Below are 27,743 nucleotides of genomic sequence, written 5' to 3'. Positions count from 1 at the left end.
TCTCTGTCTCTTCTCCTTTCTCTGTATATCCTACTTTCCAATAAAAATAAAGGTGAATCTAAAAAGAGAGAGAGAGAGAGAGAGAGAGCAGTGAGAAGACAGTTTTGGATTTGGCAAGAGTGTGGGCTGACCGTCAGGCGGGCAGAATTGGAGCGCAGTGTTCACAGAGAAGACCTTGTTGCTGAGCCGCTGACCCCATCATCGCAGGCCCTTGGGTCCACTGATGAAACAGTTTGGGGTGGAAATGATGACCCTCCCCCCTCTGGAAAAGTGGGCGGTGAGCCACTGCAGCAACATGAGGGTCCCAATTCCCAACTAGGACTCTGCCCACTGTGGGAACTGGGTATGGACAGCCAGTCCTTTCTCCATCTGTGCTTTTGAAGTCCTGCAGCTGGAAAGTAAACAAGAGGAGTGCCCAGGACTTGAGAACTGGTGAATATAAGCAGGAGAGGCATTTTTGGAATGATGTTGTAACACAGAGGCTGAAACAAATGTGGATTACTCCACAAACCAGAAAGGGTCAGCTGAGAGACTCCACTCTTCCCACAGTGCTATAGCTCTGCCTTCAGCAGACACTCTGTTACCTAGCTGTGTTTTTCCAAGCTTAGTAATTCTAGGGTGCAGGGAGAGAGAGCAGTTACCACCTGGAAGGTTGAAGTGGAGTCCTGGGTTGACTGACACTCCTTGTTTGCCAGCTGATGTCAGACATGACAATGGGTCCTGGGAGGTGCAAGCAAAAAGACTGAATGGAAGGAAAGCTGGACCCAAGACTGGGAACATGGACTCTCACAGCCCAGCTCAGATGACACCTCTCATGGGAAGCCTTCTACGATGCTCTAGGGTGGTTAGTATCCTTGGCTCTTGTGTGACCTCTCATGAGGTTTGCATAATTAATTATTGTTGGGTACTTTTTCACAGTGGATAGTAGATTGGCTGCTGTAGAGCAGGAATTCTTCTCATTCATTAGTGTGCCCCTTTAGAGTAATGTTTCAGGTGGCCTTTATTGTGGAAGACTCCCTTCTACCATCACACATACCTCTTATAGATTAAAACCACAACCATTTATTATTGCTCACAATTCCGGGGGTCATCTGCTTGATTCTTATGGTCTGGATTATTCTGACTGTGGCTGCATATGGTCTCAGATGGTTTTGCCCATGTCCCGGGATTTGGCAGGCTGGTTGGTCCATTGGCAGACAGGGCTCAGAAGGGATGCTTCATTTTTGCTCCATCTGGTCTTCCATCCTCCTGTAGATGAGCCCTGGCTTGTCTCAGCGCTGTAGTGTAGCAAGAATTCCAAACAATGAGCTGTCATCAAACCTCTGTTTGCATCACGCTGATGTCTCATTAGCCAAAGCAAGTTACAAGGTCAAGACCAGATTCCAAGGACTGGACACATCAAGTTCTGTAGACAGGAGAAGCTTCCAGCTTAACACTGTTGAGAGGAATTTATGGGCATTTTTACAAAGCACTGCAAGAAACTTGCATTTCGCTTGGCACAAGTGTGCACTCAAAAATGTTTGCTGTAAGAATTAAGAGGTAAAAGTTTGTTTAAATCATGTTTGTGTCCACCTCCACAACACCTCTCTCACCACTGTTGGGATCTTTGAATGGGTTAGACACTTCATTCAGTGGTTTGATAAGTTCATTGCCTTTGACTTAAATATGGGCAGCTCCTCTCTCAGAGTGTGCCGTGCTTTGGCCATTGTGGACCAGCCTCGTTGCGGGAGCTGTGCACATCTTTGTAGGTTGTGAATTGTGTCTCCACTTCTAGTCTTTGCTCCCTAAAGTGATAGGAGAATTTTTTTGTCTACAAAACCATGATCACCCTTGGCTGCTGGCATCTCCTTAAGCCAGTTCCTGCTTATAGGATCCTTGGTGGCTTTCTTGTTGTACAGTTCCACTGGAGGTATAAAATTCAGCACAAATTCACAACTTGGACAGAATTCATTAGATAGTTCTCTGTGAAGTGGAAAGCTAGAGATAGAAAAATTAAGTTTAAACAAACAAAAAATTTTTTAAAAAATTACCATTTAGACCTTGTATCAGGTGAATCCTTGTGTGTTTCAGCATATCTTGACCCAGAGAACAGGCAAAGCAGTGTCATAAGGATAAGGCATATAAAAGAGATACCAGTACAGGTCAAGGGCTGGTAGTAAGGACAAGTGCTGTTTTCACTGAAAAAAAGTGGTGGAGTTGGAAAAGGTGACCGACTCTCCTGACACTATCAGCTCATCAAGGGCCTGGTAGGTCCCCGCCACAAAGCCCACGAAACCCACGAAGCTGATGAGGGCGTCCTTGGCAATGGTGAGGGGGCTCAGGCCCTCTGAGTAGTAGGTGGTGATCTCCAGAAGGGGCGGGATGATGAGGGCCAGGGCGCTGCTGCTCACGGAGCCCACCAGCGAGAGCACCAGGTCCAGGCGGGGGATGAGGATGGCCAGGATGCCTGCGGGAGGAGATGGGTGCAGATAGAGAATCCCAGGCTTAGCCAAGCTTGTGTTTCTCATACACAGAAAACAAAAATTCAAAGTCCTGTAAAATTCCAAATCACACTCCCTAGAAGTTACATATTAAAAACTTGGTGTTACGCTTTTCCAGTCATTTTTCAGATATGAGAGATCTTCAAAAGGTTCATGGAAAATGACTATCAGGGAAAAAAAAAAACTTGGATCATGAAGGGTTTTTGTACCAAAATAAATTTACATCTCAATTCATTTTTTCCATCTATTTTTAAAGTACTCTCCTATATTCCTATTGATGGTGTTGGGAGGAAATACCTGACTCCTATATTTTGGGGGACTGAGGATGTGATGGAAGACAAATCAACAGGAGGAAAAACTCAGTTGATTGATGAGCTTTAGAGTTTGCACATGAGTTGGCTTCCAGAACAGGCCAAGGTTGGGGCTGGGATACCTACGCAGTAAGGGCAAAGGGTGGGGGGCACAAGCGGAAGAGCCTTAGGTAGAGCTAGTTTAACAAGTAGTCATTCTAGAGATGGGGCTTAGTCTCTTCCATGTCTGCAAACTTCTCAGAGAGTGAGTCTTCCTGGCAGGTCTTACTTAAGGAACCAAAGAAATCTAGATAAATCTGTTTTTCTGTAGCTGTTGTCAGTCAAATAGTTCCGTGCCAGACCATCTTTATGCTACTGAAGCGTGTTTCAGTTTCCAACATATTCTGTAAAGACAGTGCTTGAGCTTTTACTTGATAGCATAATCCAAGTCACAGTGCTCAGGTCTTCAAGGTGTTTGGGAAACTTCAGCATACAGACAAAAAAAAGAAAGCAAAATCCTGCCTTCATGAAGCTACCACCTTGATAAATAATCAACATGAGTCACAAGAATCATTCTCTGTGAAATGGGGTCTCTGGTTGAACCAACAGCCACAGGATCTCTTTAGGCAAGTGTCTTCCCCAGCATTTACTTACTTGTCAGAAAACAAGTAACAAAGAGTGGCAAACAAGTAACAAAGAAACACTAGTGCTAAAGATTCTGAAACTGTGCCAAGATGCTTCTCAGGCTTGGTCTTTATTTTAGGCTTATTTATTTTCAGTTATATGAATGGCAGAGTTATAGAGATATACACACACACACATACACATACACACACACACAGAGAAAGAGAGAAAGAAATAGGGAGGAAAGGTAGAAGGAGAAAAATCTTTCATGCATTAATTTACTCCCCATATGCTTATAACAGCCAGGATGACTATTCTTTTTTTTTTTTTAAGATTTATTTTTATTATGTTTTTATTGGAAAGGCGGAGAGACAGAGAGGAAGGTCTTCTGTCCGATGATTCACTCCCCAAGTGAGCGCAACGGGCCGATGCTATGCCAGTCTGAAGCCAGGAGCCTCTTCCGGGTCTCCCACGTGGGTGCAGGGTCCCAAAGCTTTGGGCCGTCCTCGACTGCTTTCCCGGGCCACAGGCAGGGAGCTGGATGGGAAGTGGGGCTGCCGGGATAGACCCAGCACCCATATGGGATCCCGGGCGTGCAAGGTGAGGACCTTAACCACTTGCGCCACCGCGCCGGGCCCCAGGATGACTATTCTTAAGCCAGGAGCTTGGAGCTCCTTTGAGGTCCTCATGTCGGTGGTAGGGAAAGACTCAATCACTTCAGATATCATTGTTGCCTCTCAGGATGGGTATTAGGCAGCTGGATCTGAAGCAGAGGTGGCAGGCATGCCGTATAGGGTTCAAGTGTCTTAAGTGGCTGCTTACCCCCACTGTGCCACAATGACCTCTCCAGGCCCAGGTTTTACATTTTTACTTTTCTTGATGGAAGTCTGTCCCTGCTCGCCAGGAAACCCCGAAGGCTTGATAAGCCCTCCCTAGAAGGAGGTCCATAGTGGAACACAGAAAGGAGGCTGCAAGGCAGGAACTGGCTTTGAATGACTTTTGCGGAGTCTTCACCTTTTTTGTGTTTCCACATCTGCAAAATGAGCTCCTCTTGCAGGTTTTATGGCTTAGACTATGTAAAGGCTTAGCATTTTAAATACAGCAATCCATCTGAAGTATCAACAAAGTTATCTTTGCCTCAGTTTACAGTAAACACTGAGGCAGTTCATGAGGAACCTACAGCTTTAGGCTTAAGGAGCTGCAACTGGAATCGCTAAGATTCCAAGCATAGAATCTTTGCCTCTGTAGGCAAATCATGTTATTACTCCCTTAAATGGGAAACCTTGGTTTCTATATGAGATCAGTTACATTTTTAATGTTGACCTGAAAGCATATAACATCTTGAAGGGCACAGGGTCAGCATGATGGCTCAGCTGGCTAATCTTCTGTTTGCAAATGCCAACATCCCATAAGACACTGATTCATGTCCCAGTTATTCCATTTCCCATCCAGCTCACTGCTTGTGGCCCTGGAAAAGCAGTAGAGGATGGCTCAAAGCCTTGGAACCCTGCACTTGCCTGGGAGACACAGAAGAGACTCCTGACTTCTGGCTACAGATTGGCTCAGCCATTTTAGGAGTGAACCAGGAGATGGAAGATCTTCCTTTCTCTGCTTCTCTCTGTAAATCTTCCTTTCTGGTGGAAAAAAAAGAATCTGAAAAAACAAAAACAAAACCCAGACCACCTCGAGGGTTAGACAACATCTGTTGCTGGTTTAGACCAGAAAGTGGGCACTGGTTGCTCAAACACTGGCTCCATGAACTGGGTTCAAATTCTGCTCATACTCCCTGGCAATTCCTTATTGCTGCCTGTTTTCATTTTCTAGGGTAGATCATAATGCTATCTTGGGAGTTTTCATGAGGACTGAATAAAGTACCATGAACTACAGGCTAGGAAGAACTCAGCACTGTGCCTGGCATGTGTCATTAGTGTTCAGAATGTTGTCTGATAAGGTGTGTACCTTTCTTTGGGCTAGATATCAATAAAACTAATTTTTAGGTACAGACAAGGATGCGGTTGTCTCCAGGGGTTAAACGAGAACAGACTTGTAAAGCTTTAGAATGGTCCACAAATGCTGGTTGTATTGACTATCCTTCACTACATGGCTGATTGATGAGCACCCTCAGGGAAGGCTCACCAGGAAATTTGCATTCTGCATTATACCCACCTGTCAGGAGGACCATGGCGAGGCGGAGAGACAGATCCAGAGGCAGTGCCCAACGCTTTGGTACCTGCGAGGTGGCAAAGGGGATGACAATTTCTGCAGGGACATAGAACTGCAGGGCATAGGTGCACAGGATGCCGATGATGTAGAGGAGCTTGACTGACTGGTACAGCCTGCAAGACAAAGCAGAGTGAGGCTCTCCAGTGTTACTACACAATGATGCCTGGCCTCCTTAAATATTAGCCTCTGCCCTTGGGATGATAGCTTGAGTTCCTCTGGAAGTGAAGGGACCTTAGGGATCAAGAAGGAGCCACACCCAACATGCAGGGAAAATGTGAAGCATATGGACTCCATGGGAATGATGGAAGGACCATCTCTAAAAGACAAACAAGGAACCTTGATCATGGGCTAGGCAGCATCTTCAAAGACCATGACCACTCGATGCTGTTCAGGTGTTCTTCAGGAGAGAGTGACCTAGACCAGAAATCCTGCCCAAGAAGACATCCATGCTAATTGTCTAAGACCAAGCACCTTGGGTCAAACACACTAGCTCTTTATATGTGTTATTCCTTGGAAAATTTTCTGAATCCCCTGAAATGCTTGGTCTATCACAGGTCCTCAGCAAATGTTTCTGGTTGGCTGAGAGAGCTGGGGAGTTCCAAATCTCCAGGGGAAGAGATGATTTACAAACAGGCTAGTGTGGGGGAAGAGGGAGCTGATGACAGGTAAGAAAAAAAGAGAGGGTTACTTGCAGGTTTAAGGCCAGGGGTAGATTGTATGGTGCTTCAGGGGATGCTGGATTCTTCCAGTTTTCTTTTGTTTTGGAAAAAAAATCCTGTCACAATACAGCTATTTTCTTATAGCCCACAAGGTGGTAGATGCATCTTCCATGTTAATAGATGTGTGTGTGGTGTAGTGGCCATTTCCTTAAAATGACCACCTTTGCATTTCTATTTCTTGCTCATAATTGTCCTACTGCGTAGAACATCCTCTTTAATCCATTTCCACTGCTGCTAACCTCATCAGTGTTTTAAATTGTCCTCATTCAAGCAGACACCACATATTGGATGCTTTTGGATGTGACACATTTGTCCTCATGACCACTCTGGTTGTGGATAAAGAAACGGAGGCTTAGAGAGGTTAAATCTTCCATGACCAGTTAGCAGGTGGTGCCACTGGAGCTTCAACCCAGGAGTACCCGAGTCATCCTGGTTTGGATGCAGTTGTCATGTTGGACAACATTTTCCTTTGCTGTACTGTTCAGATGTTCCTTCTTTCCTTGGAAATCCCCAAGGCCTGTTAGCTTTCTCTTGTCTGTGTTATAATTTGTGTCTAACATTGTCTACCTCCCCTCCATTCGTACTGCATCCTGATTGGATGAAGGCAGTGAAGCTTCAAGGTCATAGTCTATTCACATCCCTTGTGTCCAGACCAACATCTGCATATAACTGGCATGCAGCAAATGCCTGATGAATGGCATTCATCATCTTGGGGAAAGAGCCCCCTCTAGAGCAAATTAGTTCTCCAAGTGACACTTAAAAGGACAGGGACATCTGCAATTAATAGCATGGCTACTGTTGGAGAGAAGACGGCACGAAAGAAAGTGGGTTTATGTGTCTATTTAAATACAGCATGGTTCAACTGTGGGTAACTAATTGTTGCATGAGTTGTGTACACTTGATTGTGTAATTGTTACATATGCCAATGGTTTTCCCAAGGTGGTTTTTGGCTTATGATTTTCATCTTAGCACTGCTGACTTGAGGTAGGGGGTGTGCCACTGACAGTGGCAGGTAACACATGGGCTTGACTCTTGGACAGGCAGTTAGAAGTGTTGCTTCCTACCTCCCTACTGGCCACCTTCCCTGGCCACCTTCTTGCCCTTCTCTAGTGTCTCTCCCTTTTTTCCTTAGGTGATCAAAGATAATGATCTCTGTCTCCTTAAATCATGTCCTCCTTCACACTAAGATGCCAAGAAAGGTCTAATTCTGAAAGCTGTTGAAGGATAGAGAATCTGTAGCCCAGGATTCCGGTGACAACTCTGATTCTCCTCATGGGTGACTATCTAAACTTGAGTTTCTCAACAATGGACGAGAGGTAGAAATCGTCCACTTGTCTCCACCTGCCCTCTAGTTCCCACCACCTAAGAGCCCATGAAGGTACCAGCAGTTGGGCAGGTTAAGGGTTATGCTGGCCTTGATGTCATCTCCAAAACGCAGGTAGCCCAGAGCTGCAATGCCGATGTACAGTGCGGTGATGATGCACATTCCCAAAGACAGGATGGCTGGGAAATGGCGAGCATCCTTCATCTTGTTTTCCAGGGGCAGAACCTACAGAAATAGTATAGAATAAGCAGAAAGGAAGACAAAGAAAAACATGGACATCAAAGAGAAACACAGGCTACTTTGGGGTTATACCTGAAAGAATCTGAAGCAGGGACTCAAGGAGGGATTTGCACATGTGTGTTCACAGCAGCATTACTCATCACAGCCAAAAGGTGGAAGCAACCCAAGTCCCCATCAACAAATGTGGACACGGAAAATATGAGAAACTCATGTCATGGGCAATGACTCAGTCTTAAAAAAATAAGGAAATTCAGACACACACTATAACATGGATGGACATTGAAGAGATTATGTTAAAGAAAATAAGCCAGTCAGTAAACCATGGTACTGTATCCAGTACCTGGAGTAGTCAAGTGCCTAGAAATGAAGCACAATGATGGTTTCCATGGAGAGTCACTGTTTAATGGCTACAAAGCTTCTGTTTTACAAGTTGAAGGACATGGAGGCTGATGGTTGCCCAACAATGTGAATATGCTTCATATCACTAACTACACATTTCAAAGGCTTAAGATGGAAAAACCTATGCAAGATGCATTTTGTCACAGTTAAGGAAACAAAGGGATGAGTTTGAGGAGGGGTGAAGAAAAAGGAAAAAAATGGAGGGCTTAGAACCACAGGGTAGACTCTGAACTGCTCAGAGCTGAAGGGGAGCCTTGGTTATCCCGACTCTCTTTGCCCTGAGCAAACAGGTGTAGCAGGTACATTTTATTTGGACCACACAGTCTTTCAGATAATTGGATATGGCTCTTGCAAGCAATATCCTCCTTCCTTTCAGCAGATCTGGTGCTAGAGTGTCCTTTCACTGGGTTTCCCCTTGATGCCCCAGACACAGAGACCTCTGTGCTTTCCCCTTCTTTTCCTGAAAGTCTCCCTGTCTTCTGCTTTAATAATGGATCTGATCCTATTTTTAGGTCATTGCTTTTTAGAATATGGCTATGCATGAGCAGAGGAAACCCAAAGCAGGCAACTCTAGGCCATGTAACTTATGCTTGTGGGAAAGATGGAAAATCTAACTGGCAACTCCAGAACTGGAGTATACTGGAGACCTTTTAGAACCCAGGGTCCTTTTTACCAGGCTGGTCTGATTTCAAGCCTGTTTAATCAAAATTTATCTTGCCAGGCATTTTGGCATACAGGCTTTCTCCCTCCCAGTCTGCCAAACTTCCCCCTACACTGCCCAATCAGGGAGGCAGGCAGGAGTCATCCTCTTCTACTTCCTAGCTCCTGGGCAACACTGAGTCCTTTCTGTCCTCAAGGGACTGGCCTCACAAACTGTAATGAAGAGTGACAGGCAGGGGTCTTTACAACAGCTCCTGCCTCCCCCACGTCACTATCTTAACGCTTGAGCTTGTTACTCACATTACATTCCAAAGGCATTTGAATTTCAGACTCCTATCCCAGGTACCCCCTCTCCCATTGTACAGGTGATGGGAGGGGCTGAGACCGCAGGTACAGGTGGACAAGAGTGTACCTCCTCACGCACACTGCTCCTGTGAATCAGTGACCTTTTCCCTCCAGGGGGCCTAGGTGCCCCTTCTATAAAACTACAGACAGAGAATTCCTTAAGGGAATTTTAATTCTGGTACTAATATTCACTAATGCATAGTGAGCATTCAGCAGGTACTCAGGGAACAAATGTTACCACTGCTATTTTGTAGGTACAGAAATAAGGCTCAGCACATAACTGGCTAGAGCAGAATTCCAGCCCATTCTACTTCCAAGCACATTTATTCAGTCTCTGCATTCTGCTTTTCACTGTAACTTTGCAAATTCTAAAAATAAAATGCTTCAAGCTTCATCTAGATGATGTCAGTACACGCCATCATATCCTTCCGATTACAACTAAAAGCTCAGGACAGAATACATAAAGAAACCGTACCTGGATTATGAAAAGAAACAGTAGCCAAGTGGGCTGAAGAAAGAAATCAAAATCAGGAAACATGATCATTATGGTGGTGACTTTCCTGATTTTTTTTTTCTCCACACCTTCTAGTGTACATCCAAAGGAAGGCCAAATCTTTGAACCACCAATGGATGGAGACAGGGAAAAACTCCAGGAGAAACCTCCCTACTGTCTAGAGGACCTAGACTACAGGACTCTTTGGCCAGTCTGGCAAGAATCCCTATTTTTTTTCTGCTACTTTTATTAATTATTCCCCCCAGGTCACGCTCCCAGTGCAAGTTCCAGCCATAAAGCAGCCTCCTGAGGATTGGTGACTGGGGTGGCCACCCAGACATCTAAAAATCTAAGGAAAAAAATTCTCTCTGAGCGGAGGAACTGGGCACATGGATGTTTTGAATCTGAAAGTGTGGGGAGATTAAGACTAGCTGCATCTTTTATGGAGTGCAAAGCCAAATAGAAACTCAGGGTTCCTTAGTCAAAAATCAAGAGTTTTGAGATGGTGAAAATAGAGCTAACCTGAGCGGAGAGGGTGGGGACAGTCTTCTGAGGGTGAAACCTGTGTGATTAGAGGTTGCACTGCCATGAAGTTAACCCTTGGAAGAGTCACTGCCATTTTTTTCCCTCTCTCTTTTCTCTCAGTGTTTAACCCCAGAGTAGACCTAACCACAGAAAGTGCATAACAGTGTAGAGCAGCTAGAACTTTGGAGGCACAAGGAGCTGGAAAAGAGAATCAAGGGCAAGAACAGACACTTTACCAAAGAGGACGTGCTAAGACCAAGAAAGCACACAAAAAGATGCTCAAAACTGCTGGTCATGGCTTCCATGCAAATTAAATCACAAGCCAATACTACTCACTACACATCTATTAGAATGGCTGAAATTAAAACACCAACAATACATACAAGCACTAGCCAAACTGCAGAACTACTGGCAAGACCACAGACTCTGTTGAGAATGCAAAATGGTACAGCCAATTTGAGAAACAGTTTGACAATTCTTATCAGGTTAAAGCTACATTACTTTGTATGTCACATACACCATACAGTGCGTACTTAGTAGAGCTACTCCTAGAGAAATGAAAACTTACATGCCCACAGCAGCTGTTCACTAAGACTTATAGGAGCATTGTTCATAATTGCCAAGACCTAGAAACAACCCAAATGTTCTTCAACAAGTGAGTTGATAAACTGTCCTACAGTGGATGCAATGAGCTGTTGACGCAGCAATGCATGGGTGAATCTTAAATGCATCAGGCTAAGTGAAAGAAGCAACTCTCACAAGGTTACTTACCATGTGATCCCCTTTCTATGACATTCTGGAAAACAAAGTAGTAAAACAGAAGAGGTTGCCAGGAGTTAGTGATGGGAAAAGAGATTCACTTTAAAGGAACAGTGCAAGAAAATGTTTTGTGGAGAGTTGATTTATCTTCTGATTCTTTGCAATTCTCAAAACTTGAAGGAATTACACTAAAATAGTTACTTTTATTGTATATAAATGCAGAGCAAGTTTTATAGAAATATAAATAGTATTACCCTTCTCCAGTTGTGGAAATAGAAACTATATAATAACTCATTGAAATATATATCATTTTTCAAGTTTAAAACTCCTTTATATTAATAAAATCCTTTCATGTGACTTTTATACAGTGATTAGCCTTGATTTTAAGAGATTAGGAGAGTTAAAGTGATAGAAAGATGAATAGATGTTCTGGGACAAAAATAAAACCATGTCCCAACTAGCTCCCTGTTGCAATCTATATTTCTCCTGCTGGTGACAAGTGACCCAAGTGAGACCAGAGGTCACTTAGTCTTGTGCACAATTCCCAGCTGGCCCAACTCAATGGCCAAAAGGACACGAAGCCCCAGATGTCACAGCTGCTTTTCAGAAAGCCACTCACAGCACCCAGGAAGTCCACCCCCAGGCACAGCTTACCACGCCAATGCTTTCAAATGAGAAAATGGCTGTTCCAAAGAAGAGAGGGTAGGTCCTCCAGCTTGCTACAAGTGGCAACCGGCGGGGGTCAGGAATTTCCTACAAGAGAAACACAGTAAGATTGCCGTATTCAAAGCTCTTTTAAGACAGCAGTACTGTGGGAACAGACACAACTTGAAAAAAATTGAATAAGTGCAGAAAATGTCAAAGTGGGCAATGATCTGAGTTGAGTTTAACACTGGCTAATACCAAAGAGTCCAAGGATGGAAAGCAGCCAGCACCTGCAGCAGGCAGACATGGAGGGCTTTGGGAACAGAACTCTGCTGAGGCGTTCCGGGATCTGCCAAAAGCCAAGGCCATCAGGGCCTTGTCAAGCTATGTCAAGGTTGTTAAGAAACGTCCTCAGTAGCTGGATCGGGACAGACTAGCATCAGCTGTCTGGGAATGGAAGGTATAGGAGAGTTTACTGTATTGATGGGTCAGTGATCGGAGCATCCAGCGCCTCGGGCAGCACAGGTTCCTAAGGTATTGACTGTATGCTCTGTGCTCCTTTCTGGGCATGGTCCACCAGAAGACTCCTGGCTGGGATGGTGAGGAGTCCCCAAACAAAATCCCGCAAGTGAATGGAGTTGATAGTGTAAGAAGTGACTTAAACTGTGACCCGCTCCCCAAGACTGACCCCATCATCCTGGACTCAGTGCTATCCTGAATTCCTGTTTACCCAGTATTCCCTTAAATCCCCTAGATCTCAATCCCCTTGGACACCTGGTTACCCAGCACTACCATAAACCTCCTAGATCTCAACCCTCTTAAGGCCCACATGCCTAGTTAAACTTAGTGACCTTCAGGTTTAAACTGTGTGCTCCACCAGTTTCCTGAGGCATGTATTCCTGGTGTCCGCTTACAGCTGCATCTGCCAATCCCTGACCTGGCACTCCCCATACCCATCTTGAGAGATCCCTCTTCCCTTTATTCTTTCTCTCTTTTCCTCATGCTGTCTCTCCTTTCCTTGTGCTGTCGCTGTCTCTGCTCTCTCTCTCTCTCTTTCTTTCTCCTCTCCCCCCACACTCTCTGCTCTCTCTCTCTCTCTCTGCCTCTCTCTCCTTCTCTCTCTCTCTCCTCTCTCTCTCTCTCTGCTCTTCTCATCCCTTGCTGTGCTCTCTGTCAGTCTCTCTTTTCCTGATGCTGTCTCTCTGACTGCTTTGTTCCTCTCTGCTCTCACTTTCTCCCTGCCCTAAACTGCCTCTCTCGCTGAAATAAAGCCTTCTTGTGTGGCTCACCTGCTGTGTCTGGCCTCTTGGGTTTGTGGAAAAAAGTTAACAGAAAACATGGTTCCCCAAATGGGTGAAAGCAGTCCAGGCCAGGCATTGGGTTGACCACCCTCACAGAGAGAGGACTCCTCTGCCCACTGTCAAACCCCTCTTGTGGCATTTTTCTCCTTACGTGACACCCACTCTTCAAGCCCTGGTTTACGTTGTGCTGGTTGTGGACAACACGTGTGTGATATCTCATGGAGGGCATTAGAGTGATCAGAAACTGTCAAAAGAAAACCTTCTAGAGCTCACAAAACTAGGGCTACCCTAAGGTGCCCAGTGCCCAGTGCCCATTGGGATGGTAGTTACAATAACATTCTAGGGAACAGCACTTAGACATGGAAGCTCCGTTTCCTTCTACAAAGTGGAAAGGAAAGAGGAGCAGCACATGTGGAGTAAAGGTTTTGTACACCTCACCTCGGCATTTCTTCCCTTGGGCTGTCTCTACTCTTTCATTCTTCTGTCCATCTACCCATCCATGCTGTTTTTCCAAATACTTACTTGCTTTTTGGGTCAAATTCTAGCTCTTAAAAACTATGCTTATTTTGCAAGAACAACACCTTAACCAGTGAGCTATAAACTATTCCTACAGTGATTGGCTAGCAGCCAAAAGCAGAGATCTTGTAACAGTTAAAACTTAACAAGTCACTCAGGGTTGCACATTCTCTAGACTATAGGTCTGAGCACCCAGATTTACTTCTATGGATTGTAAGAGATAAACAAAACCCCTAATATTTAGAATCTGAAAAACTATAGGCAAAATCTATCATATTAATAACAGAGTCTCTGAGGTTGATTTATGGATGAGGATTCCCTCCTGCCAATTTCTTAATTTCTTTTCATTTCTAGTGTTCACATATACACACTGGGCAACACTACATTGAAGCTGAAATCCCAGAAGTACATTGATATACTCCATAACTATGACATGTTTTTCCTCTCTGGAAGGCAGCTATGCTCACCACTCTACTACCAACACCTATGTTTTCCTTCTTTCAGAAGCCACAGAGGACAAAAAAATTTACCCCTGGGATATATCCCAGATACCCAAATGACCAAGGGCCCAGCCCCCGAAGGAGTCAGGTGTGTGATGTGCACTAGCCTGGGCGATGAACTGGGTGAGGATGACCAGGCTGACCAGCATGGAGATGTTGGCCAGCAGGGAGAAGATGGTCAGGATGCGGAGGTTTCGAATGAGGACCAGCAGCAACAGGAAGGGCAGGAAGGAGAGCATGTAGAGCCGTGAGTCCATAGTGGGTGTCAGGACCACCGTCTCATTGTAATGACAGTTGTTGGTTGTGCTGTTAACAGCTTCCACTACCTGAGGAGGGAATGGGAAGAACAAGAGGAGGGGACGATCATTCTTCTGACCACATGGTTAGCCCAGCACCAGCCCGTAACAAACTCCTGGACAGAGCTGGAGGTTCCAGGGGACCAGTCATGTGAATTTAGATCTTCAAAATCCTCCACACTGAACTTCCCCAAAGGAGAATTCACAAATAACTTTAATAAAAAATTAACTTGGTACAAAACAAGTAACCAGATTTATAGGGGTTATTTGTCAGCTTTTGATAGCTCAGCATCTATTCCTCTTAGTATCAATGTTTTCTCCCCATGGGTCTTCCCTGGTCAGTGAACACAGCCTGGAAGGACTGAGACTCGCAACCCCAGGTCAGAGTCAGATGGTTGACCCTGGACTCCAGCTTGGCCATTCAGAGTTTCCTCGGGGATTTGAATCGAGATCTCAAACAAATGGCACAGCGACAGACCTAGGAAAAGATGAACATGAGCAACAATCTATGAGGATCCAGTCAATCAGTTTCTACCTGTCCTGATTTCTCTTTCTTTTTTTAAAAATATTTATTTATTTTCATTGGAAAGGTAGATTTTACAGAGCAAGGAGAGACAGAAAGATCTTCCATTCACTGGTTCACTCCCCAAGTGGCTGCAACAGCCAGAGCTAAGCTGATGTGGAGCCAAGATCCAGGAGTTTCTTCCAGGTCTCCCATACAGGTGCAGGGTCCCAAGGCTTTGGGCCATTCTGCTGCTTCCCCAGGCCACAAGCAAGGAGCTGGATGGGAAGTGCAGCAGCTGTGACACAAACCAGCACCCATATTGGATCCCAGTAGATGCAAGGCAAGGATTTGTCCACTGAGCCATTAAGCTGGGCCCTTGATTTTTCTTTGTTGAGGCCCATTCTTTTTAGCATCCTCTGTCTCTGTGAGTTCACAATATCGTTCCACTAAATTCATTTTCAGTGTAAAACCCCCACCCCTCAGACTCTGTTTCTTATAACCAAAAAGCCCATCACTTGTTGTTTGTTACTTGGAACAACACTTGCAGAATATTTAGCCTCCGTGGATCTCATCCAATAAAAGCTGTTAACATCCTCCCACCACTGTGATAAAAGACCCCTCAATCCACCCAAAATTGGTGTTAGTGGGTGGTGTCATCCTGTTTCAAATCCACATGGCTTAAACTCACGCAAGTAGTAAGAGTAGGCAAGTGTGCTCGCTTCAGCAGCACATATACTAAAATTGGAGCAACACAGAGATTAGCATGGCATTTGCACAAGGATGACATGCAAAGAGTAGACAAGAGATATATAACCCACTGCAGAACAATTGGAAGCTGAAGTTAAACCCCTGGTTAAGTCTCAGTACTCATGAACAGTCACAGCAACATTTTAGAATATTTTCATTTGTAAATGTTCTATGAAACATCACAATTACATATATGATGCACATTGTTTTCACTTTATAAAATAGTATCTATATCATCCACTCTTTTCACTTAAACAGGAGACCGCCCTGGCACGATAGTGTAGTGGTTAAGGTCCTCGCCTTGAACATGCCGGGATCCCATATGGGCGCCAGTTCTAATTCCACCAGTTTTTTTTTGTTGTTGTTTGTTTTTGTTTTTTAATCCCACCAGTTCTAATCCCAGCAACTCCACTTCCCATCCAGCTCCCTGCTTGTGGCCTGGAAAAAGCAGTCGAGGATGGCCCAAAGCACTGGGACCCTGCACCCGCGTGGGAGACCCGGAAAGAAGCTCCTGGCTCCTGGCTTTGGATCAGCACAGCACCGGCCATTGCAGTCACTTGGGGAGTGAATCATCAGATGCAAGATCTTCCTCTCTGTCTCTCCTCCTCTCTCTACATCTGCCTTTCTAATAAAAATAAATAAATCTTTAAAAATAATAATAAACAGGAGACCATGACTACATTGAGGAATCAGTACATTTTGTTTTGTTTGTTTGTTTTTTCTGATTTCTCACCATGTAGGAAAAATACCTGGAATGGTAGCTTGGCATTCCAGGACTTACGTAAATAGATCCTGTCCAGCCTTTGGGGTCTTCTCATCCTGTAGCCAATACTTTCTTCTGTAACTAGCTGTATTGCTTCTCAGAACAAGCCTTCTCTTTCTCCCACCTTGGCAGGCCCTTTCCCTCTAAGCCGCCCTTCATTGCCCAGGCCAGATGTACTCACTCCAGTGATTTCTGCCACGTAGTCCATGGCAAAGCACCCCCATCTCAGGTGTTGTTAGTGGCATCCTAATCTGTCACCAAAATATCCTGTTCAATATTTTATGTCTTAGAAGATATCCCTTTTAGCCTGTAAACTCCTTAAAACAGTGCTTGTCTTGATAGAAAGTGTACATGAGGGGCCTGGATTGTGGTGTAGTGGGTAAAGCCACTTCCTGAAACACCAGCATCCCATGTAGGCACTGGTTGTGTACTGCTGCACCACTTCTGATCTGGCTCCCTTACTCATGTGCTTGGGAAAAGCAACAGAAGATCACTCTAATGTTTGGGTTCCTGCCTCCCACTGAGAGATATGGAAGATCTCTAACTTTCAAGTTCACGAATAAATATAAACTATAGTTGACAGATAAATGCAAATAGAAATAGAATGATAAAGTTCTGCAGGTATGAGATGGGTCTCTGAAAAACAGTCTAGAAATGTGTTTCAAGAGCCTTTAAGAATTCAAAAGTGTTCAGAAAGTTTATAGGAATGTTTATTATGAAAACACTATGCATGAATCAAAAAAATTTGAATCAAAGGAAATTCCTATTTTAATTCTAATTGCAGTAAATTTTTGATGTGCCCTTATAAATGCCCAGGAATTAAAGCGCAAGACTTGTGTGCCACTCAATTTTGGCAGAAAAAATACAATCAAAGGAAGTACAAATGGAAGACTGGTTGTTATAAATTTGTGTGGTGGAATTATGAGCAACTATAAGGAAACTGAAAAATTAAAATCAGTTTATGTTCAGTTTTAATTGTGAATGACTGGATTAAGGATCATTAAACTTGTGGTGGGGGGGAAAATATAATGTTTAAAAACTTGAGTTCTCGTGTCAGAAGCCTGAGCCTTTTGATCCTACCTCAATTCTTTTTGAAGCTTGTGACCTTAGTTTTCTTAACTAAAAACTGGGAATGACCACAGTATATTCTCTGATAAGGTCACAGAGACAATGAAATGATGGAGAGCATGAAAAATGCTTAGTGCTGTAACTGACAATAGTAGAAGCTAATTACAAATACCTACCATGTTTTTTAAAATTTTTTTACATTTACATTTCTGAGTTCCTTATCTTACAGTTATAAACAGAAATTAGAGCCCTAAAATATTTTTGTTACATTTGTTAATTAATGGGAACCTCTATTATTACCCATATAACTGTGCCCAAATGGCTGCAAGATAACTTCCAGATATGGGCAGAAAGACTCCTGGGAATCACTATGTAGTAAGTAGTTCAAGAAGGATAAAGATGACTTCCAGAATATTGGCTAAAATCAAACAGGACTTTGTATCAATTTTAACAAGCATTCAGTGTGATTAAATTCCAAGACAGGAGAATTGATAAAATCCAAGGGTCATTCCAGTTCAGGACTTTGGAGACCAACCTTAAAGACAAGTCCAAAATACTGGCCAAAGGGTACTGGTGGCAAAAGTAACCACACCAAAATCTGCTGACATGGGAATTGGGCGAGGCTATGTTCTTTGATAACATCCAGATAACTCTTAGTTTTCAATGAGGGTTGCAAAGACAAGAAGTAATTTGTAAGAAAACACAAGCAGCGGAGGAGCCTCCTTTTCTGAGTCCCCTCCCCCCCCCCCCCGCCCCCATCTCTGGAAGATCGTACCTGCTTAAAATTATCGGCCAGAAACACAATGTACACACAGCAGAAACCCAGCTGGGTGACAATAAGGAAGAAGCTCACAGTATGCCTAGAAAGGAGGGAAAGAAAATTGGCCATGAAAAAAGTTGATTTGCAGTTGTCACTTCTCCAGCACCTTCCATCCCAGTCAATAATAAGTGAGATGAGCATAGCTCTTTGTTAAAAACAACAACAACAAAAATGGTTCCCAACCACCAACAGCTCAGCCAGTGATAAAGTTCTTCCTGCTCAGGACTCTCTCCGACCCCTGGCTCCACAGCATTCCTCAGAGTTGACATACTTGAGGCAAGGCAGAGGCACAATGTCTATTAGATGTCTCTGTCATGTGCCGGACACTGTGTTAGACATTCAGGATGAGCAAATAAGCATGGCCTCTTCCTCTGGTGGTTTACAGACCAGTCGGGGAGATGTGCAAAAACATTATCATCCAGCACGAAGGCCATGGGAACAAGAGCATTTGAATGAGAGTTCCTTGGGATGGAAGCCAGGTGGGGAGAGAATGTTTGGAAAGTACTGCTGAGAGGTTTTCTAGGGTAAGGAGAAGGTCTTCATGACCCTGGTGGCTGGCTCTTCAGTAGAGGTAGAAGGGACAGCAAAGTGAGGTGACCCTGAGAAAGCTGTGAAGGGGAGTTAGAGAAGTAAAATCAGGGTGGCCCATGAAGCCACAGTAGTAGCTCAAGTCTTGATGATGCCCTAGTCTTCCTCATTGGAGATTCATAGCCTAAAGGCACTTCTTGACATGCTGTAGGTACCCCGTGGCTATTTGTTGCAAGATAGGATGGTGCCTGTGCAAGGTACAGGCTGTTGTTTTTAAGAAGAGGACACATTTAAATGCTGAGAGCAGAGCTTGTTGCAGAGGATTTCCAGTTATAGGAAAGGTACTAACTTAGTGGAACAAGGTCCCCAAAAGTAGGTAGGAAAACTTTCATATATGCTTAACAGTGAGTGGAAGAATTTGAGAGGTATGCTTTTTATTTGGTTCATTGGTGCCTGAGTCTAGAAATCACTGATAGAGAACTATCTAGAGCCAGTGAGGACAAGGGGCGGCTGAGAAAACAGTCTCTGATACAAGAGCTGGCCTTATTTACAGGGTTAAAAATATTCATAGCTCAGAGCAAAAGGACGCCCAGGGGGGACACGTTCTGGTGCAAATCCTGCAGAAGGGGGGTGGGAGGAAGGACGAGGGAATAGAGAGGGTGTGTTGGGCCTTCTCCATAAGCAGAGGGGGCTTTCAGGGAGGAGGGTTGGCTGTGCCCAGGAGTATCAGCAATGGGGCTCCTTCTGGACTGGGACCCAGGCCATGGGTCCACACCGGCCCCAGTGGTGTACAGCAACCTGCAGGGCCAGCCCGCTGTCTACTGCCTGTCATGGCTTGGATCCTGCACTCCCCAGGCATAACTGGGCATGGGCTGCCTGCTGGGATATGTATAGGGGTCAGGCTTGGCCCACCTGTTGTCAGGGACCCCCACCCTCACCTGGTGGGAGGCAGGGAATTGGATTCTGGGGGCTCCCTCCTCTCACAGCTCCCCTGCCCTGGCAGGGGCCCCTACATTTTCTCTCATGCCCTGGATTGAATTCATAACCAAGACAGCTTCTTTATTCCTACTTTGACCAATGGGTCCCAGCCACAATCCCTCCCTGTCTGGATGTTGTCAACAGCTTCCTCATGTGTCTGCCCCATCTATAATTGCTCCCTTAAAAATCTGTTTTCTCACTGAAGCCAGATATAGGTCTGAGCAATGCAAATATGATTGCTTCCTGAATTCAAACTCTTCTGTCCTTAGGGTTGCCTTTAAGAAAGCCTAAAAATGTGTAACGTGACTGGATACCAGATCCCTCCAATTTTACCTCCTTGATTCTTTGTCCTTAAGCCGCCTGGTCTTTTTGTTTCTTGAAGTAATCAAATACATCTTTCTCTTCAAAGCCTTCTTGCTTGCTCATCTGTCTTCCTAGATGATCTACAGACCTCTTCCCACTTTCTTACGAGGAACCCCTCATCCTTCAGGGTTCTCTCCTCCTTCAGAACTCATCTCAACTGTGCCAGCTTAAGACTCCCCCTCTGTAGCTCACACACATCTCCTTAACCTTCTGATTGGCAGCCATGTTTCTTTCCTTAATTGCATCTATTGCAGTGGCTTTTAAAGTATTCTGAGTTGTTACATGTCTGTTTTTCCTACTGAACTATGGGCATGAGCACCATGCCTTTGGAGGCATACAAGGAGGAAGACTGAACCAAGGATGCTGCCAAAGAGTCCCTTCCCTGAGGAAGAACTTATATTTTGTGCCACATGAGCCATTCTTCCATGGAAGCAGGCAACCTGACAACAGCATTTCCCCCTCCTGTATTCCATCCCACTGTAGGCAAAGAAAGAACAATTTACCTTCCCCAGTGGGCGTGATCACGGAGCCAGGCGCTGGGGCTGGCTTCTAGTCCATGCATCACCGTGTCCCCATAGTCCATGAAGGGCTTGTTAAGCCTGTAGGAGAGAGTGAAACACACTTGCCCAGAAGTGGTTTAACCTGAACTAGCACACTCAAAAATCAGGAGACACTGAGCCAAACAGGGATACAGCTAGAGAGAAGAAAGAACACTAGGCTAGAGACCCAAGTTCCAGGTCAGCCTTTGGCATCTGATTTAATTCCTTGGTGGGTGATGGCCCTCACCTGCCCAGTGAGGCAGTCGCTACCTACAAGAGCAGCAGTGCACACCTGCAGGGGAACAGCAGTCTTCTACCCAGGGTTCCCATTGGATCCTCCTGACGATTCTCCAAGGCAGGATTAGACATGGCTTGTTTATGTCTGATGTATAGATGAGCCAACCAGGTAAGCACAATGGCCTGATTGAAATCACCCAATTAGCCACAATGTAGAGCTTCACTTTGATTGTTTTGCTAGTTCTCTTGGCCTTACTGGACAAAACTACCAAGTAAATGCTTGTTGTAAGTCAACTGCTTCTGGGGTGGCCCTGAGAACTGTGCACTGGAGGAATCCACACAAAGAAACTGCTTTCCTCACCTGCGGCAGAAGTGCTGGGCACACCTGACCAGGATGTGCATACAGTGGCAGGCGATAAAGCCCATCACCAGCAAACTGAGGGGGCCCATCTGGAAGAAAGGGGGAGGCAAGGGGCAAAGGAAGAGAGAAGAGAATGGATTTATGAGGAATACTGCAAGGAGTCTGGAGTATAGATCGCCCTCACTAAAGACTCCAAGAACTTTCTAGCAAACTGGTTTGCAAGTCCTTTGTGGCAGCAACAAGTCTTTTGAATACAATTTCAAGTAGTATTCCAATATGGCAGATGAGGCAGTTAATTAGGGTACCGTGGTGGGAGTAGGAGCTCTAGAATCCTGACCATAGTTTCCCCTGCTAGCTGCAAGGAAAACAGGTGCTTTTTAGAGCATTGTTAGAAAACTGGTCAGAGTCCAACCCTTGCATTCTGCAAGGAGGAAGCTGAGGCTCCAAGAGCAGGCCAGTGGCTGTGCAAGGCCATGGGAAGTGTGTGGCACATCTCGGAGTCAAGTTAGGAAGCTGGATTCTAAATGTGTGGCCAGTGGTTCCCCAGCGAAGCTGTGCATCGCAGGCTCTTGTTAGTCACTGGAGCCTCTCCTGCGCCCTCCTTGCTTCAGTCATCCAGTGCTGACAGTCCTACCTGCAGCAATGCCTCTTACCAGGATGCCTGCATTCTTCACAGCCAGTGGTAGTCCCAGGATACCTGTCCCCATGTTGCCTTTCACCAAGTGAACCAAGGTCTGGAACCCTCTGAAGGGAGAGGAAGGAGATAAGAGGGGTTAGGGGTGTGGAGGTGAGGACAGCCAGAAGCCATTGCATCCTGGCATGCCAGCATCTGAATCAGGTGCTCTAGGTGGGCTGCTGGCCATGGCTGTATCCCACATTCCTTGTCTGACATCCGGCCCTACAGAGTGACAGACCAGGCCAGTTTGCCCATAGCTGTTCTGGCTTGAGCAGCTAACATTGAATGTTTGCTATGATAGTAATCACTGTGAGACTCTGGCCTCAACATTCACCTGTTTTATCTCCTTCAAAGCACTTGTCAAGATTACAGAGTGGCCATCACTCGTGATGTTTGCAGAGGAGGATACGTAAGTGCAGAGGTTGTTCGTGGTTTGTCCAAGGATATACCGGGTGCCATACTTCACCCCCACATCTGTGGAGCCGCCTCTGGGAATCAGACCCAGGCAGGAGTTAAGGTTCTGGCTATTTTGAAACTGAGGATAAACACATTTGGCTGAAGGCTTTGAAACTAGTCATAGACAGGACTGCATGCAGAGAAGCAGGAAAGGGGCAAGGCAGAGAGAGAAAAGTCACCATGACTTCTGAACAAAGTGGGGTGAATGAGTCCCAAGGTAGAGTCTGGTGGGACAAGGTCAGGTGGAGATTGGGCTGCTGAGGAAATTTTTGGTTTGTTTCTCAGCCCAGGGCATCTCAGCCCATGGCATGTCCCACCTTAACACCTTCCTACCAAAACAACACTGCAGATCTTTCAGACAGATGTGAGGGTTGCTATGTAGGACCAGGTCTAGACCATAAAGGACAGAACATCTAGAAGAGACTCAACAGATTCTGTTGAGGAAGCGCAGGACATGCCTATTTCTACACTTGCCCCAGACCAAATCAATGTGGAAGTTGGTTTTACAACGACAGCCTTGGAAACTTGGGAGATTTTCCATTGGAGCCTTCTCTTCTAGCAGGGAGATGTTCTGAAAAGTAACAGAGTGTTTTGGAAGGAGCCAGAAGCCAAGGGTTAAAGTTCAAGGCTACAGCTGAGTAGCTATGTCATCACAGGCACTGTGGCCCCCTTTGCTGACATCTGTAATATTTGAAGAAACTGCGTCAAATACTCCCCCTATCTTTGTGTTAAACCTCCAAATCCTCTAACTGGCCAAAGATCTTGCAGTGAATCTGTTAAGGGTTAAAGAGAACAATTGGAGGAGAAAGGGGGTGGCAGTCTCTGCGTGCCTTTCTTTGGCCTTGTGGGTGTCAACATTGCTGACCCAGCACTGCACCCTCGCGGCCCCTAGCGCTGGGCTGGTTTTGTAACTAGGGAAAGGTCAATGGGTCACTTTGGAAACTTCTAACTGAAGAACTTTGGAAATCAGAACTTAACTTTGGGCCACACAACCAGCTTAAAAGTGTAGCGTGGTGACGCATGCCACGCCTTGCACTGGGAGCAGGGAGGCCAGGGTTGCAGGTCTAAGCCCTCCTCCGGTGACCTTGGACAGGCCTCAGGCACTCTGCTTGGGGGGATTTATGTGGAAGGAAGGAGCCCTCACCTCCCTCACTGGGAGCAGGGAGGCCAGGGTTGCAGGTCTAAGTCCTCCTCTGGTGACCTTGGACAGGCCTCAAGCACTCTGCTAGGGGGGATTTATATGGAAGGAAGGGACCCTCACCTAGAGAATTTGGACAGAGAAGTTCTGTCCGTTGCTCAAGTTGGTAAGCTGTGAAGTGTGGGTTTGAACACAGGGGGCATGTGCACTCAGCCTTGTTACATGACTTTTCTGCAAGCTGCAGCAGCCCTTAAGCTCTCCTTTGCTTTGGATTCTTAAGTGCCTGAATTTGTCATCCAACCACGTGTCAGATCACAAAGGATTCCCCCAAGGCCCTTGATTAAGAAATTCCCCTAGTCAGCAGCGGATAGCTTCAAGGCCTGGCTGGCTCAAAGGCTGGGCAGCTCAGTGACGTCCAACAGCCCCCAGGTCCAGCCCTGGGGCAGCAGACGCGTCTCTGGAACTGGCCTTAAATGGCCCTGCAGGGTGGCTCTGGAGCAACTTTGACCTGTCCCCTCCTTGTTGCATACCCCCACATCATGGTCAGAAGAATTTCCGCCAGGCAACCTCCGTCAGTTTGCACTCCTCCTTCACACCTGAGGTGCAGACAGGGGGCAAGCACCCATCTGGATTCAGCCTACTGATGGGCTGCACACAGTTCTCTCTGCTGCACCCATCATGTCAAAACTGGCTTCGTAAAGTGACAGAACCTCTCCATGGCTGCCTCTTGCTACTGTCTCTTCAAGTGGTGGGGGAAGTGCAGGGAAGGAGAGTGGAGCCTTACTCCTTGGCTTCCTTCTTTGAAAACCGAGCGAATGATACTTTTGCCCACCCTACCAGACTCCCATGTGCTGCCCTTGTAGGTGTCATCGCTGCAATTCTCTGCTAAAGTGTAGCCAGGAAGAAGTACAAGAAGGAGGCAGGGTAGGGGGAGGGAGGCAGAGCACAGGCAGGGAGGAGCCAGTGCTTGGCTGACAGTAAGGCCACTGTGGTTTTAGGCTCAGGACCCGCTTTCTCCTGCAAGAAGTTAAAAATGTTGCATCTTTCGCTAGCGTTAATGGGACAGAAGCAAAACACTGGATGCCAGCCCAGCTCCAGCCCATGACTCAGTGTGCAGCTGCAGTAATTGGGTCCTGGTCTTCCCACCGAAGCATATTGGAGGCTGATTCACCATTATCCCCTGACATTTCCACTCCTGCTCCTTTAAGCTCTAATCTTGACATTGCCTCTGACTGTACACTCTGCAACCTTGCTCTCGGCACCATGGGCAGAGTCAGATACCCCCGCCTGCCCACCTCTGTTTTTTGACTAAGGCAAACTTGCAAGTTGGAGGATGGAGACAGTACTCACGTTATGCCCTTGGTCTTATCCAAGCCAGGTGACTCTGAGGAACTTCCATCCACGAAATTGGAGTCCTTGTCCTGCAGCTGCTTGGCGCTTGGGGAAGATGGTACAATATCCAGTTTGAGGGTGCCGGCTCCTTGGGGACCTTCAGTACTCTTTGTCACGGGCATGACTGTTTCAGAAAGGGAGAGCTCTTGGTGGAAGGAGGTACTCGGGGAGGCGACCGCTGCAGGTGCAAGCCCAACTCCAGCTGCTGTTGCCTCAGCCTGGCCTTGGCTGAGCTGAAACGAGGCCCCGCCCACCTCCCTCAGAGGGCACCGCCTCCTCCAGCCTGAGGAAGCCCAGTGGGACGGGAGGGGCTCCAGGGAGGAGTCCAGGAGGTGGAGAGGAAGGAGGGTCTGGGGAAGAGGGACACCCACCCTTACTGGTGATACCCCATCAGTAGCAGTGATGGTGGTAGCAGTTGCAACACCATCTCTGTCTCTCACACACACATAATATTACCATTGTAGCTTTAAGCTTTATTTCCCAAGAAGTTAGAGATTTTGCCTACCTTCCCAGGATTAATAGGATTGGCCAGGAACAAAAACTGGACCGCAGGACCACATATCGATAAGTTTATAATTACTTAATCTATATCATTGTTTTCTACACACACACACACACACACACACACACACACACGTTTGTACTTAAATATCCATGTTTCGGAGGCTAGATAGACAGCTCCCATCCACCAAGTCACTCATACCTGCAAGCTTCACTGGGGAGCCAGGAATGTAATCCAGCTTTCTCGTGGGTGGTGAGGATCCAGTCATTGAAGTCATCACCTGTGCTGTTTCCCTGGGTCTGCTTGCACAGGAAGCCAGAATCCGGAGCCAGAGGCAGGAATCAGACACAAGCACTCCACCAGGCCAAATGCTGCTCCCAGACAGTGGGAATTTAATAACATGCGTTAAGCCCTTAGTGAGGCATCAGTCCTTTTCCAAATATGCTAGATCTTCCTTTCTTTCTTTCTTTTTTTCTTTTTCTTTTCATTTACTCCTGTAAATTGGATAACAAAGTAAAGGAATCTACTGGAGGTTGCATAGCTGCGAAGTGGCAGAGCTGGAACCAGAGAGCACCTTTGTTAGGGATTTTAACTGCTGTCCTACTCCAGCCTTCCAGAAAACTCCTATGGAGCCCTTGCTTATTTACTTCAGGATCGAGGTGTCCACGTCTCCTCGTCTGCGATGGCCCTTCCAGGAGCTGCTCTTGCATTGCTAAAAACAGAACAACCAGTCATTCACCTCAAACTGCTTCTTGGCTGCTGCGGGGAGAGTGGAGCCCAGGAGGGAGAGGCAGGGATTGTGCAACAACTAGCCACGTTTTCCTGGACAGGACACTGGCGCCAGGACAGGGGTGTGATTTGTCCACAGCCTTTGGGATCCAAGTCTGCCACTAAGGAAGGCATTGGGGGTTTCTCTGCTGCTTGCTCTCTGTCATTATCCATGCTTCGGACGAGGAAGCCAGCGTTTCTCTCTGCTCAAAATTATAGTGTTGGACACGAGCCCTGCCACTTCCCCTCCATCATCTTATTCCCCAAACTAGCATTGATTGAGGCTTGCTTTGGCTGGGAGTTGAACTATCTCACTGCTAACTGGTAGCATTGCAGACAGATTTTTTCAGGGCTCCTCCCCAACAGGGAGCTCTTTCCAAGGTTTCCTGTGCAATTTTGAATTTGAAAGCTTGAAATGCTTTCTTCTTAAAGAGACCCTCCACATTTCTCCCACCCAGTGGTAAAAGCTTCAGGCTCCACAGCCTTGGCTGCTTCTTGGGGTAACTCTGCCTTATAAAGATGAGGAAATTGAGCCTCAGAGAGGGAAGGATGGTTTGCAGAAAATCACAGCTAACACAGGATGGGATCCTAATGCCAGCTCAGTCAGGTCCCTCTATGGCTGAATCCGGTGACCTTGACCACCATGCTGGCCTCCTGGCTTAAGCCCTTCACGCTTCTGGTCCTCCATTGACTGTGGCTGGAGCACCGCACTCCAGCCCTGGTCAGATGCCCCTGGGCTGGGAGCTGCAGGCTGCCTCCCTTGATCTGCTCCCACAAGCCTGCTCAGCACTGCTGGATTCCCAGCCCAAATCTCGCCCAGCCTCTAGGGCAGTCAACAAGAAGGTCCAAGATATTTGGGATATTTAGGTGGGAGTTATTTTCTGTTGTCCTCTGCGGCTGAGAAAAGCCCTCAGGGCATCTTTCAATCTTCTGCTTGAACATCCATCTTTGTCCAGGTCCTGTCCCAAATGTTATCGGTAGGAAAGAAGAGTTGGGTGGGGGCGGAGCTATAGATCCACAGCCTGTTGTCCCACTTGTCTGCAGGTAAGATGGCTTCTGCCAGGCCAAGAGGTCACCAGTGTACAACCTCTAACACTGCCCCAGTATTCATAGCCCGGGGGTTCACTGAAGCTCTTGCATGTGCCTGTGTGACCCATGGGAAGGTGTTGACCCTCTTGGACCTCACTGCCCCTTTTGTGACCTGGGTCTGGACTGTAGAGGATTTCAAAGGCATGAGGACTCCAGGGACCTGGCAGCTCTGTTGTGGTGCTGAGATGTAGGCCAGCTCCCCCTGGGGAGGAGTGAGGATGCGAAAGCAGCCTGGGCCAGGAGAGCGCCCACGAGGCATCTCCCAGAGGGACAAGGAAGTGGGGCTTGAGTAGGATGATCATTCTGATCACCATTTGGGGTTATTTGGGGTCTTGTTACTTTCCTTCTTCTGGGACCGTTTTGTTCAATGTGTATCATAGTATCAGGGGAATTGATGGGGAACACTGGGGAGCTAGTATGTGGACCAGGCCTTCTTGGGTGCAGCAAGCTCCACAGGTGCCTCTGACGCTGGCT

At 46.3% G+C, this 27,743-nt stretch overlaps 1 protein-coding gene and 1 non-coding gene across 2 annotated transcripts; one reads left to right on the top strand and one right to left on the bottom strand.

Annotated features, from left to right (window-relative positions):
- Positions 1-2,136: 2,136 nt before the first annotated feature.
- On the bottom strand, positions 2,137-25,065 carry SLC36A2 (solute carrier family 36 member 2). Its single transcript, XM_040995471.1, has 10 exons — positions 24,869-25,065; positions 21,902-21,992; positions 21,249-21,337; positions 20,615-20,710; positions 18,198-18,282; positions 14,151-14,369; positions 11,736-11,834; positions 7,719-7,885; positions 5,561-5,730; positions 2,137-2,446 (listed from the first exon to the last, which is right to left on the bottom strand). The coding sequence occupies exons 1-10, from the start codon at positions 25,030-25,032 to the stop codon at positions 2,175-2,177; spliced, it is 1,452 nt and encodes a 483-aa protein (XP_040851405.1). The 5' UTR covers positions 25,033-25,065; the 3' UTR covers positions 2,137-2,174.
- Positions 15,556-15,659, top strand: LOC121154567. Its single transcript, XR_005883557.1, has one exon. It is a non-coding gene; the product is annotated as a U6 spliceosomal RNA (small nuclear RNA).
- Positions 25,066-27,743: the final 2,678 nt, after the last annotated feature.

The sequence above is a fragment of the Ochotona curzoniae genome, unplaced genomic scaffold (assembly GCF_017591425.1).
Source record: "Ochotona curzoniae isolate NIBS_2020 unplaced genomic scaffold, NIBS_Ocur_1.0 contig_1, whole genome shotgun sequence".
Lineage (NCBI taxonomy): Eukaryota > Metazoa > Chordata > Mammalia > Lagomorpha > Ochotonidae > Ochotona > Ochotona curzoniae.
This window is presented reverse-complemented; position numbering and strand designations above follow the sequence as displayed.

Coding starts and splice junctions, on each gene's coding strand:
- SLC36A2 (XM_040995471.1), bottom strand. CDS start 25,032: ATGCCCGTGACAAAGAGTACTGAAGGTCCCCAAGGAGCCGGCACCCTC. Junction 21,338..21,901: donor TGAAGAATGCAGGCATCCTG/GTAAGAGGCATT, acceptor CCTTTCTTCCAG/ATGGGCCCCCTCAGTTTGCT. Junction 20,711..21,248: donor GCCCAGCACTTCTGCCGCAG/GTGAGGAAAGCA, acceptor TCTCTCCTACAG/GCTTAACAAGCCCTTCATGG.